This window comes from Bos grunniens, chromosome 1 (assembly GCF_055505025.1).
Source record: "Bos grunniens cultivar Pamir isolate PY7600 chromosome 1, Bosgru_T2T1.0, whole genome shotgun sequence".
Taxonomy (NCBI): Eukaryota; Metazoa; Chordata; class Mammalia; order Artiodactyla; family Bovidae; genus Bos; species Bos grunniens.
Window position 1 is genome coordinate 123,398,162 of NC_141165.1, and position 21,141 is coordinate 123,419,302.

The 21,141-nt window shown below is 34.6% G+C and overlaps 1 protein-coding gene across 4 annotated transcripts in view; it reads right to left on the reverse strand.

Moving 5' to 3' along the window:
• The window catches only part of CADM2 (cell adhesion molecule 2), a 1,267,951-nt gene that overhangs the window by 70,949 nt on the left and 1,175,861 nt on the right, over nucleotides 1-21,141 (reverse strand). For 2 of the 4 annotated variants that reach the window (XM_086321892.1, XM_086321874.1), the window contains one exon: nucleotides 11,227-11,346. The exons of the other annotated variants lie outside the window; for them this stretch is intronic. In XM_086321892.1, coding sequence (XP_086178018.1) covers nucleotides 11,227-11,346 — 120 coding nt within the window. The remainder of the gene's footprint in view (nucleotides 1-11,226; nucleotides 11,347-21,141) is intronic. 4 annotated transcript variants of the gene reach the window in all.

Genomic DNA, 21,141 nt, shown 5'->3' on the forward strand with positions numbered 1-21,141 from the left:
GCTAGCTCATTTTTAGAACTTTTCCTCTTGCAACTAATGTTTTCAAGGTTCTTAATTCAAACAAAAGAAATAGTCTGCATCCATACACATAAATTTGAGAATATTTCAAATGAGGAATCTCTCGCTACTTACTCAATGAATTAAATGGATACTCTTTACATCAAGATTAAAAATGATTTTCTTTTTTGAAGTAAGTTAAATATTACATATCTATTTTTAGATTTCTTTGTGTCTAATAACAAAGCCAACTCTATCAAGCTTCATAATCTGCCCTCTATCATCTAAAGTGTTGTCTCTTTCTAACTTTAGCTTGGAGAGGAAAATCACATATAAAGTGAATTGGGAAGGCTGCTGTTTTACCAGCATTTCTAGCTCCATCGCTTGTTTTCTATTATATACTTGTACTGTGCATGCCTGTGAGAGAAATCCAAACCTAAAATAAAATCTGACATTTAATCACCCTTAGTGGACAAATTAGATAAATTATTCTAAGCAAATTAGATGGTTCTAAATATGTTTCCACTCTTTATGCTATATTTGGTCTCCAAGTCCATCCTTCATCCTTTTTTTTTTTTTTGCCTTCAACTGTGCTCTAGAAATCTGACTTCCCTGCACTGTTCCACTTAAGTTACTTAATCTCTGATATTTCAGAAGTATTCAATTAATGGAAAGTTACTAGAAAGCAGGAGAAGAGAGGGAGATCTGAAATTTATCCCTGTGCTGTATCCTTTGACTACCTCTCTTTGCAAACACAGCCCCTTTTCTGGCTCCAGTTCTTCTCTGACCAGGATAACCTGTTCACTTCTTTGGTCTTTCAGGCCCAGAGCTGGTTAACAGCATTTTGCTATTACAGGTTTGATTGCTCTTCTCCTTTATGAGTTCTCCAAATTCTGCCTGTATTTCTGTGAAAGTGTCCTGGTTTAAAACCCTTTAGCTACCTTTCAGGACTGCCGTCAGTTCCTGCTGATATCCTGAGTCACACACAGTCTAAATGAGTAAAAAATAATAATCTTATGATCAGTATTTAGGAAACATAGCTTCAGGGGAAATAAAATTATTAAGACCATCGTAATTTTCCTAGTTTGACACAGACTATCCTTGAAGATCACCTTACTTCTTTACTACAAAATCTTGGTTTTACACATCAAAAATGGTTCAAATGCTTTTGAAGAAAAAAAAAAATGTTTCTCAGGGAATCTAATGCAATTCTTCATGTTAATTCAAAATTCATTTCTCCTTTCCTACTTAAGCTTTCATTGATTAGCATTCCTTGCTTACTAATGGGTAAAATAAAAGGGCCTGGGAATATTTGAGTTCATCTCTTTTTCTAAAGTGAAAAATAACTGGTTTTAAATTGGGTATTCCCATTTATTTTATTGAACATTTTGAACAGAATTCCCTTTACACTAATGTAATTCTTTAAACAATATTGGTGAAGAAAGTTTAATTTCTGTTCTTACTCATCTCTTAGCATTTATAGTAACTTTATTGACTCTCTTTTAACACTATGAACTCAGATTTTTATGTGAAACTGCTACATATCATTGGTCTTGACAGGTTTCCTGGCAATAATTTAAACCTGTGCCCCTAACTGGGACAATTGCTTTTTCTTAGTCATTTTTCTTAATAATTTTATAAAAACATTCCTTTAGTTAAAAGTCAGTGTTATCACAACTTCAGCATAAGCAATTCTGATACTAAAATTGTATAAATACTATGTATGTATTTGAGAAGCTATTTGGAAAAATCTGTCTCCTTGCCCTGCAATCACCTTACATATACTTTGCATCAAGTAGCTTTTAATTTTCTGGCCATAGCTTAATTTAAATGAGTACAGAAAACTAATGGGAGATTATTTGAAATCTAAAGAAATAAGAAACTACTTATTATTGAAGCAAGAGGTGTTTTAAAATATTACAATTATCCCAGTACTTACTGCAATTTCATGAACTTATATTTTAATAGATTGCGTTAGACCCTTTTTAGAAATCATGCTTTGTGGCATTTGCTCTTATTTACTGTCCTGGCAGAAAGTTCCAGCTGAAGTCAAGATCACCTTCTATCCCAAAGTTGGTATAATTAGTATCAATTCAGTGTTTCTCCAAGCTTACACAGGAGGTTATTAACTGTGTTTCATGTGGAGTGTCAAAGAAGCAAGGGCAATGCCGGCAATCTTTTCAGCTTCAAAGGCACAGCTCATAAATTTAATTCATTGGCTAGTAAGAAAGATACAACCAGTTTAGTTTATTAATGATTTTAAGAATAATTTCAGAGATGTTCTGGAAATACATTTATTCATATATGTAGGCAAAATTTTAAAATAAAAGACAAATTATACTCCTAATAATAAGTAACTCATTTAGTCTTAATATTTTATGTGATGTGCTTTCTGGAATATAATAATTATGGAAATTTTAAAATTAATATTTATATGTACTTGCATATTATATAAAATGAATTCAAGAAAATGGCACATATTCTACTACAAAACATTTTCTTTCTTAGAGGTTGTTTTGCAGGAAATGTATACATTATTAAATTATATTAAATCTAGATTACCATAAAATCAGTTAAGACACTTCCATAGTCATAGAAGTAGAAACAATATTAATAGAACTGTTTATTTAAAAGAAATATAAACTAATGGTACAGAGATTTCTGTTTAAATTGATTAAAGCCAAAGAAATAAATAAGCTTAAAATGAAACTCTTAAAAATGTTTGATATTTTAAATTGTACAAGTCATAAGAATGCTCTTGGAAAATAGAATAGAGCATAAGTGTTCTGCTTCCCTTACTAGGTGGTATGGGGAAAAAAATTATGAATACTAGTTTCTTCAAATATTTCCTCATTGTCATAAAGAATAAGAAAATATTTAAAGATTTTCAAACTTTGCCAGAGTTCAACTTCATACAAGTCCAAGGCAAATGCTCCATTTAGTTTCAGAAATGGTTATACATAACAAGGGATTCTTACTCTAAGGAAGATCTATTAGAATAGAAAGAATAGCTTTAGCATCTTGGGCTCCCATGGAATAACCTAATCTGAAACACTTTTGCTATTCCAATGTGTGGGTCGTAGCTGACAAAGAGACCAGGACCCCGAGTCAACACTCCCACCCGTGTCTGACCTGTAGTCACTACCTTTAGTATTATCAATATGGTACTTAAAACAAGATTGATAGTGAGCGTACATTATGCTTATTCTTTCCAAAGTATATACTGTGCTTATTCTTTTCAAGCAAGAAGCACTTTAAATATCTTATTTCCATTAAGAACTATGTTTCACATATTTAATTTTGAAAGAGTCAACTTAATATAATTATCGTTTTGTAAAAGATTAATGGAAATTTAGCTACTTGGAATGGGCTTCCCTCGTGGCTGAGATGATAAAGCGTCTGCCTACAATGCGGGAGTCCCAGGTTCGATCCCTGGGTCGGGAAGTTCCCCTCACGAAGGAAATGGCAACCCACTCCAGTATTCTTGCCTGGAAAATCCCATGGACGGAGGAGTCCGATAGGCTACAGTCCATGAGGTCGCAAAGAGTCGGACACGACTGAGCGACTTCACTTGGAGAAGAAATGGCAACCCACTCAGGTATTCTTGCATAGAGAATCCTGTGGACTGAGGAGCCTGGTGGGCTGCTGTTCATAGGGTCGCACAGAGTCAGACACAACTGAAGCGACTTAGCATGTATGCATGCATTGGAGAAGGAAATGGCAACCCACTCCAGTATTCTTGCCTGGAGAATGCCAGGGACAGAGGAGCCTGATGGGATGCCATCTATGGGGTCACACAGAGTCAGACACGACTGAAGCGATGCAGCAGCAGCAGCAGCAGTCTAAATGTGGAACCCTGTCTTTTTGCAGATAAGCAGGTCCCTCTATATGGACCATCTGGAGATTGAACTATTACTTAATTTTTTCCAAGTTTAGAAAAGCCCAACATATTGACACTTAATTTTTAAAAGCTCACAACACCATGCAAATTGTGTTTTATTACCACCAATAAAATCAGAAACATTTTTAATAGCTAAACACTCATAATGCAAGCTCATAAACAATTTCTTGATTTGCACACTTAGGGATTTAACTGTGTCAAGATGATATATTTTACCATTGCAAATGCTCTATTTGAATGCATTTATTCTGACAAATCAGAGCTTTAATGATTTTACTCCACTCTTTCTCAGTGCTAGAATTCTTTTTTCTTGTATTCTGAAAAATGTTTCTTTATCTCTTTGTATTCTATTTTTTAAGTATCTATGCCAAAAGAGGGAGGAGGGCACACATTAATGAAACCAAATAAAAACAAAATATAGACTAGATTTTTTTGACATAAAGGAAATAGACTTTAAAAGCACAAGTCAGATCATTATTGCTTTTTAACTTGACATAGTTAAATAGATGCTTCAGACAGTGGTTTGATGTGCTCAGGTATGCAATTTGTGTTTATTTTATGTTAGCATATTTTATTTTGAAACCAGAGAAATGAAACAACAATTGAAGTAAAGGAATCTGCATACAAAACTATTATGTCACAAACAACATTTTAGGCAATTATAGTTCATTAAAAATGCCCACATTAAATATGAGTTGAATGTTACAATTCATCTCAATTTCTCTACACTGGCACAAAGTAAATACTTCAGCAATTTATTTTCATTGAACACAGCTTAGCTTCATGCATATGATTTTTTTTCCCACAAGTCACTAAGATTGCTTCAAGAAATCTTTAGAGAAGGGAGATCTTTCAAATGGCAATATTTTGGGATTACACTTAATAGGATTATATTTAATAGCCAAACAATGTTCCTAGATTTATAAACATTTAAATAGTCAAGTTTTGTATGATTTGTATGATTTTTAAATTATAAGGGCAGCATATGGACTGAAAATTATCAGCCTTTTATTCTAGAGTAGAGCTATAATCACTGCAGATGTATGCTAAAATTCATTCAATTCTACCTGAATAATTTAAAATATTTTACTTGATATTACATTTTCAGACATAACTAACTAAATTAATGTGTAATTTAATTGTGAAGAATTTATATTAAGTTGTGCTGTGTGCTTAGTCTCAGTCGTGTCTGACTCTTCTCAATCCCATGGACTGTAGTCCGCCAGGCTTCTCTTACCATTGGATTTCCCAGGCAAGAATACTGGAGTGGGTTGCCATGCCCTTCTCCAGGAGTTCTTCCCAACCCAGGGATCGAACCCAGGTATTCCACATTGCAGGCAGATTCTTTACCTTCTGAGCCACCAGAGAAGCTCTATATTAAGTTAATGCTTGAAACTGAGATTTTGATTGCAGTGATATACACTTCAAAAGAAATCCATCTTGAATAAATGTATTGTCAGCCTAGCAAAACAACCTGGTAAGGAACTAGGCTGCCCCACCTGTGAACTCAGACAACTGATCACCTTGAGAAACTGGCTCTCCCTTCCTATGCCTAATTCCCATTCTTACAATTCAAATTTAACAATAATGATGTGAGTCCACAAAACTCTAGACACCCCACCTTTGAACTCTAATAAAGCCAGAGACCAAGTCTGTGTGTTCTCTCTGTCTTTCTAACCGTGACTTCTCTAGATGGTCTTTCAGAATCAGTGAGTAGTAATTTTGTTCCTCAACATTCCCTGTTGGTTTTTGCTGAAGTGCATCCAGTGACCATATTAAGAACAAGGGCTGGTCCAACCCTATTGGCCTCAGTGCAGGAAATGCCTGCAGGTGCTCCTAAAAGCAACAGGAGCTGAGCCAAGCGTCTCAAGCAGTCATAGCCAAAAGCATCACTATCGATAGGCTGGGACCAAAACAGTAACTCATCTCTAAATTTTTTGATATTGGTCATACTTTTCTGATTGTAGATAATTTGATAATAGTTGATTTGGTAAATTAAAAAAAATGTACTTTTAAAGAAAAAAATTTGCAGTGCCATTCTGAAGTAAAGAAAGTGAAAGTGAAGTCGCTCAGTCGTGTCCAGCCCTTTGAGACCCCGTGGACTGTAGCCTACTAGGTTCCTCGGTCCATGGGATTCTCCAGGCAAGAATACTGTAGTGGGTTGCTATTTCCTTCTCCAGGGGAATCTTCCCAACCCAGGGATTGGAGCCAGGTCTCCCGCATTGCGGGAAGTCACTTTAACCTCTGAGCCACCAGGGAAGCCCATTCTGAAGTAAGGTCCACTCCAATTACCTCATTATAGTTAACAAATTGGTTGTGATTATAAGCAAAATTGTACAATTTTATTAACAAAAAATTATTTTTCCATTTTTAAGTCTGATGTAAAATAAATCAATACTTGAACCAATAATTCATTTGGATTTTTACATTGATTGTATAAACGATGTCATCATCACTTTTAGGATTTTTTTTCCTATCTAAACATTGAAATACATGAAGTATTTGAACAGGACAGGGAGTGTATTAGGTATTTTATACCTTTTCTCCATATATGTCATTTCATTTTTGCACCTGTAGTTTACTTACAGTCTTATAGAGGCAGAGACAGATAAGTAAGCATTTAGGAGTTTTTCTGTCTTGGTAAGCACAAAGTCTTCAATTTTGAATTCTACTTTTAAAAATCATGATAAATAGACATAATCACTGATTTATCTCAGTATGTCTCATACATGTTTCCTGAATTTTCAATATCTTTATATCATGATCTGTAAATGAGGGTGCTGTTAAAGATTCCTAGATTATGAGATAGTTTATATAAAATTGAAAATATACTATATGATAAAAAATTTTAGGGCTTCCCTGGTGGCTCAGTAGTGAAGATTCTGACTGCCAATACAGGAGACACAGGTTCCATCCCTGATCCAGGAAGATCCAACAGGTTGTGGAGCACCAAGCCCACGTGCCACAACTACTGAGCCTGTGCTCTAGAGCCCGGGAACTGCAACGACTGAGCCCACTGCAACTACAGAAGTTCACACGCCCTAGAGCCCATGCTCTGCAACAAGAGAAAGTGAAAGTGAAGTCGTGTCCGACTCTTTGCTACCCCATAGACTGTAGCCTACCAGGCTCCTCTGTCCATGGGATTTTCCAGGCAATAGTACTGGAGTGGATTGCCATTTCCTTCTCCAGGGGATCTTCCCAACCCAGGGCTCAAACCTGGGTCTCCCGCATTGTAGACAGACGCTTTACCGTCTGAGCCACCAGGGAAGAGAAGCCACCGCAATAAAAAGCCCTTGTACTGCAACTAAAGTGTAGGCCCTGCTTGCTGGAACTAGAGAAAAGCCTGCATGGCAAGGAAGATACAGCACAGCTAAAAATAAGTGAATAAATAAAGAAATTATTTAAAAAATTTAAAAATGTTTTCAAAGTAAGCATACCATGCAAAAATAATATTAATTCTATAAATCACATCAGGTCATTTGGAAGCATTTTATAAATGATCATATTTAACTCATCAAAGTTTATCTCATTAAAAATTTATTAAAGTGATAAGAAAACCCCAAATTCGTAAAAAAGTATATATGGGTAGATATATATAGATACAGATATATAGGTATATATCTTCTAAATTAGTTGATAGGATTAATCAGGCCACTAGCCTTAAAAAGTTGCAAGTTCTATAAGCAGAAAATGTGCTATAGCAATGATGTTTTGTAATGAAAAATGTTTGAGAGATCTATAAAATGTTCAGATTTTAGATATATGATATAAATCAAAAATATTATGAACTTCATAGACAATTTATTAATTGTTGTTATATTCAAAGATAGGTAAGTTCCATATGTTCTAGTGCCGTTTTATTATTTGATTTTGACATAATTAAAAGTATGTTTGAAATTAAAATGCAATCGGTGCACTAACACCAAATAATTTTGTCAAAACTAGAATTACTATAGGAAAAATACACAATTTCATTAATTGTATGATGCAAATGTGAATATATTCATTTTACTTAAAAGAACTAAGCAATAATTGTCATACATTGAGTGCTGATTATGTTGCCAGAACTCTAGATATTATCCAATCCTCAAGACAATCTGAGAATTGAATGTTTCTCATTTTTCTGATGAAAATGCAGGTGTTAAATTTGGTTCAACATCTATGACCAAAGACTGTGTAAACAGAAGAACTACAGCTCACACCTAAAGATGTCTCCTGGACTCACTTATTCTCTGTCTTTCCCATGTTTGGTAAAGTTTGCTCGTTTCTCTCTTTTAGCACACTTATTTGTAACAAGATCTGCTAATTGCCAGCTTTCTTCCCTATGGTTGAAGCTCTTCTTCCTGCACATAAGGATGCATTTCATGTACAAACTGAAGAGATGTGCAAATTCTCAAGGTTATAACTGACAATTTGAGTAGCTTATTTTGTTCTATTTTGTCTTGATTTTTAATATAGCTGCAGCTATGATTCTTCATTTTTAAACTGGATGTTTATCATATAGAAGAAAACTCAGCAATGGCAGGGGTGGTGAAAGAGTAGAAATGGAGATATGAATGGTGATTTATTTGTGGTAACTTATTAAATATGTCTGTACAGATAGAGGTAAATGTTATATTTATGAAATCTGAAGAAATGATATTTAAAGCTAATAAGATTAAATATAGTTAGTTTACTTAAGATTACTGAGAGACAGGGATGAAGCAGATAAACTTAAAAAAAATTGGCAAGCTGGAAATATTTAGTCCTTAGCTTTTCTTAGGCAACATATTTTTATTATGATATCTTTTAAATGATAATTTTGTAACATCTTTTGTCATCTTATAAATAAATGAATTCCACTAAAATATAATTGCATCTGAAAGCTCTAATTTAATAGGTAATGCATGGCTGAGTGAATATCATATAACATATAAGCGGCAGAGTACAAAAATCATAAAATATTTATATATTGACAAAATTCCCAAGTCCCTCAAATATGGACTAGAAAATTAATCATGCTTGGTGACTTTCTTGAGTTCCCAGTTGTTTGCTGAAGTTAGCAAGGAAAAATAGACGTTATACTAACATTTGATGTCAGTGTTACTGTTTTTTTCTGTATAAAATAGATGCTATGAATTGCCTAACCCATAAAATGTTTTCTTTTCACGTATCTTGATGCCATTTGAAAAATGATGTTTCAACTGTTAAGTAAAGAAAGAGGGAATGGTGTGTGTGTGTGTGTGAGTGTGTGTGTGTTTGTCTTCTTTGAGGTTTATTTATTCATGTGTTCCTTGAAAGGAAAAATATATTTTTTTATAATTTTTAAATTTCATGGTGTAAAGTTTACAGAACATCTTAGGAAACCTTTAAAAAATGAATTTACTTGAAAAAGCAGAAAACTGATTTCATTTTAGCAGGCTGATTAAAATGGAACCGGTAAGATTCACTTAAGATACATGTGAATAAATATAAAAAATTGTTGTTAAGCACTTACTTTGAAATAAAATATTTTCTCTTATTTTCACCTAATGTATATATATTCAGAAAAGATATGAATGCCTTAACTAATTAAGCCCAGGCACTGATTATTTGGGGGAAAATGCATTAATTTGCTCTTGTTTAGATACAATATGTTTAATATCCATAATTTTAGCCCTGGCATAGTGCTTTTCCTATAATATATATAACAGGTATTTGATAAATACTTATTGAAGAAGAAATTAATTAGGCTTTTTTTGTTATAAGTAGATCTTTTTTTAAAAAAGTAAACCAACATTTCCTTTTCCATCAGAGTGATTTTTTTGTACACATAGAACTTAACATTACCATTGAGATTTTGTGGGTAAGCAATAGCTACATTTCATCTGAATTACTGTTTGTAAAAATCTTTAGAAAAACAATAAGTAAAGCAAAGTATAACATATTTTACATGCCATATATTATCATAAAGTGTTTTTTTCTTCATTTTTATTATTTTTCCACCCATTTCATACACATTGTTATAAGAATGATCTTTAAGCTGTTCTACTTTTAGATTTAAATCAAATACAAGATTTTTTTTAGTAAGACTAGATATTTTTAATGATTTTTATTGTTATCATCATCAAGTTTTAGCTATCAATCTTGTACCCGGCATGACAGAATAAACCTAATGAACACTTACCAGATACTAAAATATTTTTCTGGAACAAGAGAAAAAATACTACAAACACTAAGTAAAAGCTAGCAGAAACTCAACATAATACTGAGAATTAGTAAAAATTCTAAGAAACACAAGAAGTTTAACTGAATAATCTTTACAAGTGAAAACAATGTTAAGCGTATCCCTGATGAAACTTTAGATATATATTTTTGTAAAGTCCTTATAAGCTCAAATTAAATTGCTACATTTAACACATATTAGTACAGCCAACATGACATAAAACATGTATAAGCATGTATAAGAGTAAATGACAGACTCAAATAGGACACATTGTCTCTGAACATAGAAATAAAGTTTAAAACGTGTATTTCTATAATGTGCTAAAAAAATCTCAAAAGATTTTTCATTTCTTCATTATCTAACAACCACTTAATTACTCAGAAATATTTTTTATGTTTTTGAACCATGACATAATGATTTCTTTTTTTTCCTTTTTTTGCCCTTAAGAATTGCTTCAATATCTTTTTGCTTGCTGTGCTTCAGAAAAACATCTTATTAGTAATCAGACACCAGAAATTATTCTTAGAGCCAACCATCAATTCCTGTCATCCTGGGTAAGCCTAGAACATTTGCTTCTGGAACACTCTCTAATTACAAGAAATAGCTCCACTCAGCTAATCACTTTAGGATGATATATTAAATATTTACCTAAAAGTTCTATGTGGTAAATAACTTATAATGACCCATCATGCTAATTTTAGAACAAACTCAACACCGCAGGCTTTTTAGCCTAGTTGTGGAGAAATAAAAAATCATTAACACTAAAGGAGGGTCATAAAAAAGCAAAAACTACCTCTGCATTTTTGAACATCTTATTTCTTTGCTTGTTTTTATAAGGTAAAGTACAAAAAAAAAAAAGTTCCCTTGTTCACATTTTAAATTGTCAGTGTTTCAGAGCTCCAAATTTTTTTTACCTATATTCTGAACATTTTCATGAATCATATGACACTAAGAAAAATTAAAATATACCATCTTGTCTCGTATTTTATTACAATAACCCTAACTGACAGTAAATGACTTGACTTAATTATTCCTTATAATTAAGTAAAATTGGATCTCAATTCTTCTACTCTTTAAAAAAAATAAGCCCTATAGATTTCTATTTACCGTGTTTTCTAGGCCATAACAAAGAAGCATACTGTACCTCTTATGCTGCTGGTTGTTGCAGATGTGGTTGGGCAGGTTGTTATGGCTACAGTGGTTGTGACTGTTGCAGTGGTAAGGGAGGGGATGATAGTAGTGGGAAGCAAAGTGTTGGGAACATCTGGTGAGTGGAAAAAAACAAAATATAAACCAAAATCATATCATGCAAACAAAACAGAAACATAAATGATTCAAATTATAAATACATATATCTTATTTAGGTTTAAATTTAACAGGCTTAAACAGATAATCTGGTACAAAGCTCCTTGTACCATGCAGTTCTTGTCATTTTTTGTTCACTTATTTTTCATGCTCTTACACAAAGCAAAAACCTGGAGCAATGTTTGAGGATAAGCAGATTGCTTGCAATATTTTGAGTGAAATTTAAAATGACAAGAATTCATTTGTTCACTGAGTCATTTAAAATGTTTGACATGCAGTAGCAAAATACAGATAGGTAAAACAAAAATTGACATGCTTTGTCAAAGAAGTAAACAAAGAAACAACACAACAGAAAATATACACAAATAACACCACCATATAAGATTAAAGAAACATTAACGATGGATGAGTATATGCATGTTAAATACATTTTGATATTTTTAGGCAAACAATGATAAGAAATAGGGTGAAAGCAATCTTTAGACACAAACAAAAAAGAAGCCAACTGTTATTATTATTACTATTATTTTGCTTTTCCTTTTCTCACAAATGGTGTTAATGTACAGCTTAGAATCTTGCAATTCTTACCCTGATTAGCTGGTAACGCCTTCTAGCAATTTTTCAGTACATAGGAGTCTTTAACAAGTATTGGGTCAACTAGCATGGAACTCAATATCTGAAATGTTTATGATTCATATTATTTGGCATACCTAGGAGAAGTTATTGAACATAGATTTGAACCATAATAGTCAACCCCTAGTCCATAAATAGTCAAAGCTGGCAAAAGTTGACAGTAGATTCAAGTACAGAGGACATAATAAACTGAAAAAAATAGCTCAGAGTTTACAAGATTTTCCTTCCTTTCACTCAAAAGCAGCTGAAATTTGGAAAAGCAGCATAAACACTGAAACAATATAGCCAGTGTCAAGCAACGAGAATTTCAGTAAGATCCTGAGAGTCAACTCTTGTCTCAGGTGTATAGGCATATAATTTACACAGTGAGGAAATGAGGAACAGTTCACAAATTACCTGTAATTACTGTGTGGGGTTTGATTTCACATGTTTGTTACACAGCCCCTATATATTCAGAGCATTTGACAGATTATTTTGCTATTAAAAGGCTTCCTGTCATTCCCTCAGTTAGTCTGTGAGTCACACCAAAATTTTTCTAGTTCCTTACTTCTGATAAATAGCCCTACTCAATCCTCAGACTTTAACCTGCTGAATTGTCTAAGCTGGAGACATCAGAAAACAGCATGAGATAACTCTTTTATCTTTGGTATTGATGTTTACACCTGGTTTTCAACAGGGAAAATACTTCCTGGCCAGTCAAATTAAGAAAATAACCTTCTGAAAATCCAGTGGTGCTACATTAGTCACTAGAGAAAATGGGTATTGCCTGGAGTGCAATTACTATGATCATAAAGTAGAATTGACTTTAACAACATTATGAATGAATAAATACTATGTATACATGCACGGTCGTCTCTTGTTTAATAATTTCTGTTATACCTTCTTATTTTCATTATAAGCCTTCCTAAATAGGGTAGGCATACTGGAAATAAATGAAAGACATTTTCTAAATTAAAAAAAAAAAGAATGTAATTTGAACTTTTACAAATATTAAAATTAGAAAATAATACACTTTAGCAAAATCATTTGCTCATTAGGATCTCCAAATATATGTATTTAATTAGTGTAAAGGGAAATATCTTCCAGGGCTATCAAATATAAGAATATACAATAATATTAGTCACTTAAAACTCAGTGAAAAAAACTTGATATTACCAAACTATCACAGATTATAAAATATTAGATTATTTGCTATCATACACTGAAGTGAAGAAAATTGCATTGGCTCTGAAAAGCAGTTTTTCAAAATCATCAATATCATTTGATTCTCAAATGGAAATAATAGGATTTGGTGTTTTTATTTATTTATTTGTTTAGCAAGAAAAATCTCACATTGTTTAGATTTCTTTACCTTACTGTGTAGTAACAAAGATGGGCAATAACTAACTCTGATTTGTTTTGGAGACAATCTGTCTATTTTCATGAGCATTCTTTTATAAACTAAGCAATATTCTATTTTCCATGGGGAGATGCATGATATATAGGGGCTTCCACCCCCATGTTAATATTCAAAAAATATAAAAACAGTGGGTAGTTTTAATAACTGCTAATCTGCTTTAAGAGACCTGATGTAGAGTCTTTTACAATGACCACCACTAGCCATTATAGACTCACAATCTGACTCTTGCTTATCTGATCAACATTTTCTCTCATCTTCTCCCCTTGACTTCAGTTCAGTTCAGTTCAGTCGCTCAGTCGTGTCTGTTTGTGACCCCATGAATTGCAGCACGCCAGGCCTCCCTGTCCATTACTAACTCCCAGAGTTCACTCAAACTCATGTCCATCAAGTTGGTGATGCCATCCAGCCATCTCATCCTCTGTCGTCCCCTTCTCCTCCTGCCCCCAATCCCTCCTAGCATCAGAATCTTTTCCAAAGAGACAACTTTTCGCATGAGGTGGCCAAAGTATTGCAGTTTCAGCTTTAACATCAGTCCTTCCAATGAACACCCAGAACTGATCTCCTTTAGAATGGACTGGTTGGATCTTCCTACAGTCCAAGGGACTCTCAAGAGTCTTCTTCAACACCACAGTTCAAAAGCATCAATTCTTCGGCACTCAGCTTTCTTCACAGTCCAACTCTCACATCTATACATGACCACTGGAAAAACCATAGCCTTGACTAGATGGATCTTTGTTGGCAAAGTAATATCTCTGCTTTTGAATATGTTATCTAGATTGGTCATAACTTTCCTTCCAAGGAGTAAGCGTCTTTTAATTTCATGGCTGCAATCACCATCTGCAGTGATTTTGGAGCCCCAAAAAGATAAAGTCTGGAACTGTTTCCATTGTTTGCCCATCTGTTTCCCATGAAGTGATGGGACCAAATGCCATGATCTTAGTTTTCTGAATGTTTAGCTTTAAGCCAACATTTTCACTCTCCACTTTCATGTTCATCAAGAAACTTTTTAGTTCCTCTTCACTCTCTGTCATAAGGGTGATGTCATCTGCATATCTGACTTCATATGCACCTAAAAAGAAACTGGATGAAAGCAATTGATGGGCAGCACCTTGGCTCATATGACAGCTTGGTCAAGAAAATTACTTGTCAAATAACAAATCTCTCCCAGTCACTCTTACATACTGTTAATCACTAGTAACATTATTTCATTATTGAACAGTATGAAAAGGCAAAATAATAGGATACTGAAAGAGGAATTCCCCAGGTCGGTAAGTGCCCAATATGTACTGGAGATCAGTGGAGAAATAACTCCAGAAAGAATGAAGGGATGGAGCCAAAGCAAAAACAATACCCAGTTGTGGATGTGACTGGTGATAGAAGCAAGGTCCGATGATGTAAAGAACAATATTGCATAGGAACCTGGAATGTTAGGTCCCTGAATCAAGGCAAGTTGGAAGTGGTCAAACAGGAGATGCAAGAGTGAATGTCAACATTCTAGGAATCAGTGAACTAAAATGGACTGGAATGGGTGAATTTAACTCAGATGACCATTATATCTACTACTGTGAGCAGGAATCCCTTAGGAGAAATGGAGTAGCCATCATGGTCAACAAAAGAGTCTGAAATTCAGTACTTAGATGCAATCTCAAAAACTACAAAATGATCTCTGTTCATTTCCAAGGCAAACCACTCAATATCACGGTAATCCAAGCCTATGCCCCAACCAGTAACACTGAAGAAGCTGAAGTTGAACGGTTCTATGAAGACCTACAAGACCTTTTAGAACTAACACCCCAAAAAGATGTCCTTTTCACTATAGGAGACTGGAATGCAAAAGTAGGAAGTCAAGAAACACCTGAAGTAACAGGCAAATTTGGCCTTGCAATACGGAATGAAGCAGGGCAAAGGCTAATAGAGTTTTGCCAAGAGAATGCACTAGTCATAGCAAACACCCTCTTCCAACAACACAATAGAAGACTCTACACAAGGACATCACCAGACGGTCATCATTGAAATCAGATTGATTATATTCTTTGCAGCCAAAGATGGAGAAGCTCTATACAGTCAGCAAAAACAAGATCAGGAGCTGACTGTGGCTCAGATCATGAACTCCTTATTGCCAAATTCAGACTTAAATTGAAGAAAGTGGGGAAAACCACTAGACCATTCAGGTATGACCTAAATTAAATCCCTTATGATTATACAGTGGAAGTGAGAAATAGATTTAAGGGACTAGATCTGATCGACAGAGTGCCTGATGAACTATGGACAGAGGTTCGTGACGTTGTACAGGAGACAGAGATCAAGACCATCCCCACCAAAAAAAGAAATGCAAAAAAGCAAAATGGCTGTCTGAGGAGGCCTTACAAATATTTGTGAAAAGAAGAGAAGTGAAAAGCAAAGGAGAAAAGGAAAGATATAAGCATCTGAATGCAGAGTGCCACAGAATAGCAAGGAGAGATAAGAAAGCCTTCCTCAGCGATCAATGCAAAAAAATAGAGGAAAACAATAAAATAAGAAAGACTAGAGATCTCTTCAAGAAAATTAGAGATACCAAGGAAATATTTCATGCAAAGATGGGCTCAATAAAGGACAGAAATGGTATGGACCTAACAGAAGCAGAAGATACTATGAAGAGTTGGCGAGAATACACAGAAGAACTGTACAAAAAAGATCTTCATGACCCAGATAATCACGATGGTGTGATCACTCACCTAGAGCCAGACATCCTGGAATGTGAAGTCAAGTGGGCCTTAGAACGAATCACTACGAACAAAGCTAGTGGAGGTGATGGAATTCCAGTTGAGCTATTTCAAATCCTGAAACATGATGCTGTGAAAGCACTGCACTCAATATGTCAGCAAATTTGGAAACCTCAGCAGTGGCCACAGGACTGGAAAAGGGCAGTTTTCATTCCAATCCCAAAGAAAGGCAATGCCAAAGAGTGCTCAAACTACCGCACAATTGCACTCATCTCACATGCTAGTAAAGTAATGCTCAAAATTCTCCAAGTCAGGCTTCAGCAATACGTGAACCGTGAACTTCCAGATGTTCAAGCTGGTTTTAGAAAAGGCAGAGGAACCAGAGATCAGATTGCCAACAGCCGCTGGATCGTCGAAAAAGCAGGAGAGTTCCAGAAAATGTATATTTCTTCTTTATTGACTATGCCAAAGCTATTGACTGTGTGGATCACAATAAACTGTGGAAAATTCTGAAAGAGATGGGAATACTAGACCACCTGACCTGCCTCTTGAGAAATCTGTATGCAGGTCAGGAAGCAACAGTTAGAACTGGACATGGAGCAACAGACTGGTTCCAAATAGGAAAAGGAGTACATCAAGGCTGTATATTGTCACCCTGCTTACTTAACTTATCTGCAGAGTACATCATGAGAAACGCTGGGCTGGAAGAAGCACAAGTTGGAATGAAGATTGCAGGGAGAAATATCAATAACCTCAGATATGCAGATGATACCACTCTCATGGCAGAAAATGAAGAGGAACTAAAAAGCCTCTTGTTGAAAGTGAAAGTGGAGAGTGAAAAAGTTGGCTTAAAGCTCAACATTCAAACAACAAAGATCATGGCATCTGGTCCCTCACTTCATGGCAAATAGATGGGGAAACAGTGGAAACAGTGTCAGACTTTTTCGGGGCTCCAAAATCACTGCAGATGGTGATTGCAGCCATGAAATTAAAAGATGCTTACTCCTTGGAAGGAAAGTTATGACCAACGTAACTAGCATATTCAAATGCAGAGACATTACTTTGCCAACAAAGGTCCATCTCATCAAGGCTATGGTTTTTCTCGTGGTCATGTATAGATGAGAGAGTTGGACTGTGAAGAAAGCTGAGCATCGAAGAATTGATGCTTTTGCACTGTGGTTTGGAGAAGACTCTTGAGAGTCCCTTGGACTGCAAGGAGATTCAGCCAGTCCATTCTAAAGGAGATCAGTTCTGGGTGTTTATTGGAGGACTGATGCTAAAGCTGAAACTCCAATACTTTGGCCACCTCATGCAAAGAGTTGTCTCTTTGAAAAAGACTCTGATGCTGGGAGGGATTGGGGGCAGGAGGAGAAGAGGACTACAGAGGATGAGATGGCTGGATGGCATCACCGACTCGATGGACATGGGTTTGAGTGAACTCTGGGAGTTGGTGATGGACAGGGAGGCCTGGCGTGCTGGGATTCATGGGGTTGCAAAGAGTTGGACATGACTGAGCAACTGAACTGAACTGTCTTAACATTATTTCAGCTTACATGTTTGGAAACATTTTTTTTTTTTTTTAAATTGAGGGCTTCTTCATTCTGTTCTTTCTTCTCATCACATTGTCCATTCAATTATTTCAACTTTATTGTGAAATATCAAACATTTAATCTTAATATTCAATGCCAGGAGATTAATCAGAATCAACCACAACTCAACCATGTAAGATTAGCTGGAATTAGTTAGAATTCTCAGAAAGACCAAGAGAATAGAGTGATATTTCTTGTACCTAAACTTTCTATTGCTATGATTTTACTCATGTCAGTTTCACCACTGGGCAGTGAAGTGTTGAATGGAGGAATTTTGCCTGCTTTACTTTTGGTACCTTGCACAATTTAGAAGGTTAGTAAAATTTTACTAAATGAATTTGTTCATAGCATTATAAGCATATAATTTTTTTAGGGGATCTAGAAAAGTCCACTTTTTGACTAGTTAATACAAAACTAAAATATTTCATTACTACTGATCACAAAAAGTTCTCTGTCCTTACTACATACAGAAACTTTCTATTTTCTGAAGCACACATTTTCAAGACAACCTAAAACTACTACAACCTAAAACTTCTTTCAGTAAATATTCTTGCTAACAAAATGAGAACTTCTCTGGTGACTCAGTGGTAAAGAATCCACCTGCTAATGCAGGAGATGCAGGTTTGAATCCTGGGTCAAGAAGATCCCCTGGAGAAGAAAATGGCAATCCACTCCACAATTCTCCCCTGGAAAATTCCACAGACAGAGGAGCCTGGTGGATTATAGTCCATGGGGCCACAAAGAGTCTCACAAGACTTAGTGACTAAGCAACAACAACAACAAACAACAAAACAAATGGAGTCTTTGCCTACATATTCTGCTACTCTGAAAGCTGTGAGAGCCTGACCTGAGTTTCATGCACACCCCATCTTCTTAGGAACTCTCTCCATTTTCACCTGATTTGAGACTTTCCAAGAAAGGGTGAAAGGCTAGGAGGGACCACTGAGTAACTCACTGTGATCAGCGGTAAATGATCAAAGCAAAATTGTGAGTTATCTATTACTATCCCCACTTAATGGATGAGACGACTTTGAGATAGTTTCCTTGCCTTGAAAATTACACATGCTGTTGCTGCGTCGCTTCAGTCGTGTCCAACTCTGTGTGACCCCATAGATGGCAGCCCACCAGGCTTCCCATCCCTGGGATTCTCCAGGCAAGAACACTGGAGTGGGTTGCCATTTCCTTCTCCAATGCATGAAAGTGAAAAGTGAAAGTGAAGTTGCTCAGTCGTGTCCGACTCTAGCGACCCCATGGACTGCAGCCTACCAGGCTCCTCCGTCCATGGGATTTTCTAGGCAAAAGTACTGGAGTGGGGTGCCATTGCCTTCTCCATAAAATTACACATACATATGCTATAGTATAGAGAGAATTTTCTTAAATATATGAGTATACTGGAGAGACAAATTTCTCTAACATTTCCATCTCAAGATGATTTATTTTATCTGCCTGACTATAACTCTTGTCAAAGCAGAAATTAGTAAAATTCTGAGCTGTCTTACTAAGTCCAAACACCTACCTCTCTAGTTTTTACCCCTACAAATGAGCACCAACATTTGGCATCATTCAGCAATTATTTTAAAGGTTTTGGCCTTTTATTTAAACATTGATAAAAAACATTAATAATGAGAATGAGGGGGCTTCCCTCGTGGCTCAGACGGTAAAGCGTCTGCCTGCAATGCGGGAGACCTGGGTTCGGGAAGATCCCTTGGAAAAGGTAATGGCAACCCACTCCAGTACTCTTGCCTGGAAAATTCCATGGACAGAGGAGCCTTGTAAGCTATAGTGCATGGGGTCGCAAAGAGTCGGGCACAACTGAGCGACTTCACTTCACTTCACTTCAATGAGAATGAAGCTATATTTCCATAAGGAAATACAAAATTGGAAACACAAGTAATTGTCATTAACCTTATTTTTGAGGTATCTAGAATCTTGTATATTTTAAAACCATTATGCTATTAATATAAAGCATACTCAACCAAATATACCACAGGATAAAAAATGAAGATCACTTTCTCCTTTTCTACAACACATTCATTTTTTCTCTCTCTTTGTTGAAAAAAATACACTGTGTAGAATAAAAATACTCTGATTCATATGCAGGAGAATTACAAATGTGCCCATATATAATAAAAGTGACAATCCTGGTTCAACATCAATTTATTAATTCTGTTCATAAAGCCACATAATCTGTAGTCATATTAATATTATAAATAATCTGCTAAATATGACATCAATTTAGATGATTTTGCCTTACATGTTCACATCCTATGATTAAAGAATATTTAAATGGATATAAAAATAGCTATAAATAAAAAACAGAAAAAATCAATGGTATGTAATTTATGGATATTAGCATTCAGAAATGGCAGCTATCTAATAGATCAGTCAATTAACTACATGATATTTCATCTCTGTTTTCTACAATACAAAGACTGGCTCAAATTTTTCATTGTCATTTTCCTTGGAGAGCATGTTAATCTAATTAAATATTGTTGAATTTGCCTGGAAAAAAAAAAGTGGCTAAGAAGTTCAGCATTTATAATTTACAAAATAAATTTACTGTATTATATAATATATTTTCTAGATATTAATGTATAAATGATGAACTAATAACTGATAAAATATGTAGTGGATGAAAAAAGGTATCTTCAGAAATGAACAAAGTGAAAATAATTAGATTTTGTTTATTTTAGTTTAGATCTGATCAAATAAATTAGTATATAAATATAATTTAAAACCAAAAAGAGAAATTCCAATAAAGTTCTTCAAAATCAGAAATAATAAAACATCTTGTAGTTAGTAAGAAATTTGAATGTGAAACAATAATAGCTTCAAGTAGCTAAATATTGTTATCACATTATATATACATGTGTAACACCAATTTCTCTAAAATTGTGATTAAGTGTTTAAATCTTTTCCTAGCAGATTAAATCTTAGGGAACTACTCATTTACTATATACTAACATGGATAAAACTTGCTAAAATAATTTTGTGGTTTAAGTAAGATATTTAAATGAATTCATAGAGGTCCATGATCCATTATTTATTATTTATTAATAAAATGTTGTTTTAGAAAACTATAGTAGCCATAATAAAATCAGGAATTTCCTTTAAAGCAAAAATTTGAGAATTTGTATTGATGGGGAGCTGAGAAAAATAAAGGTCCAAGGCATGAAAATATTTGCCTATAGTTTTACCTACATATAAGAGGTAAATTAAAATAAATTACAATTTTCATCTTACTTGTAACATATATAATGTGTTACCATAACATATAAGGAAAATTCAGGAATATTTCAATAATGTCAGACAAAATCCCAAATCTAGTCAATTGCACAATTGTATATTATGAAGACAAAGTCTGAGTTGGCTGCAAAAGTTATTCATGTGAGTGAATATTGAGTACAAATAAATGCAGTGTAAATACTGTG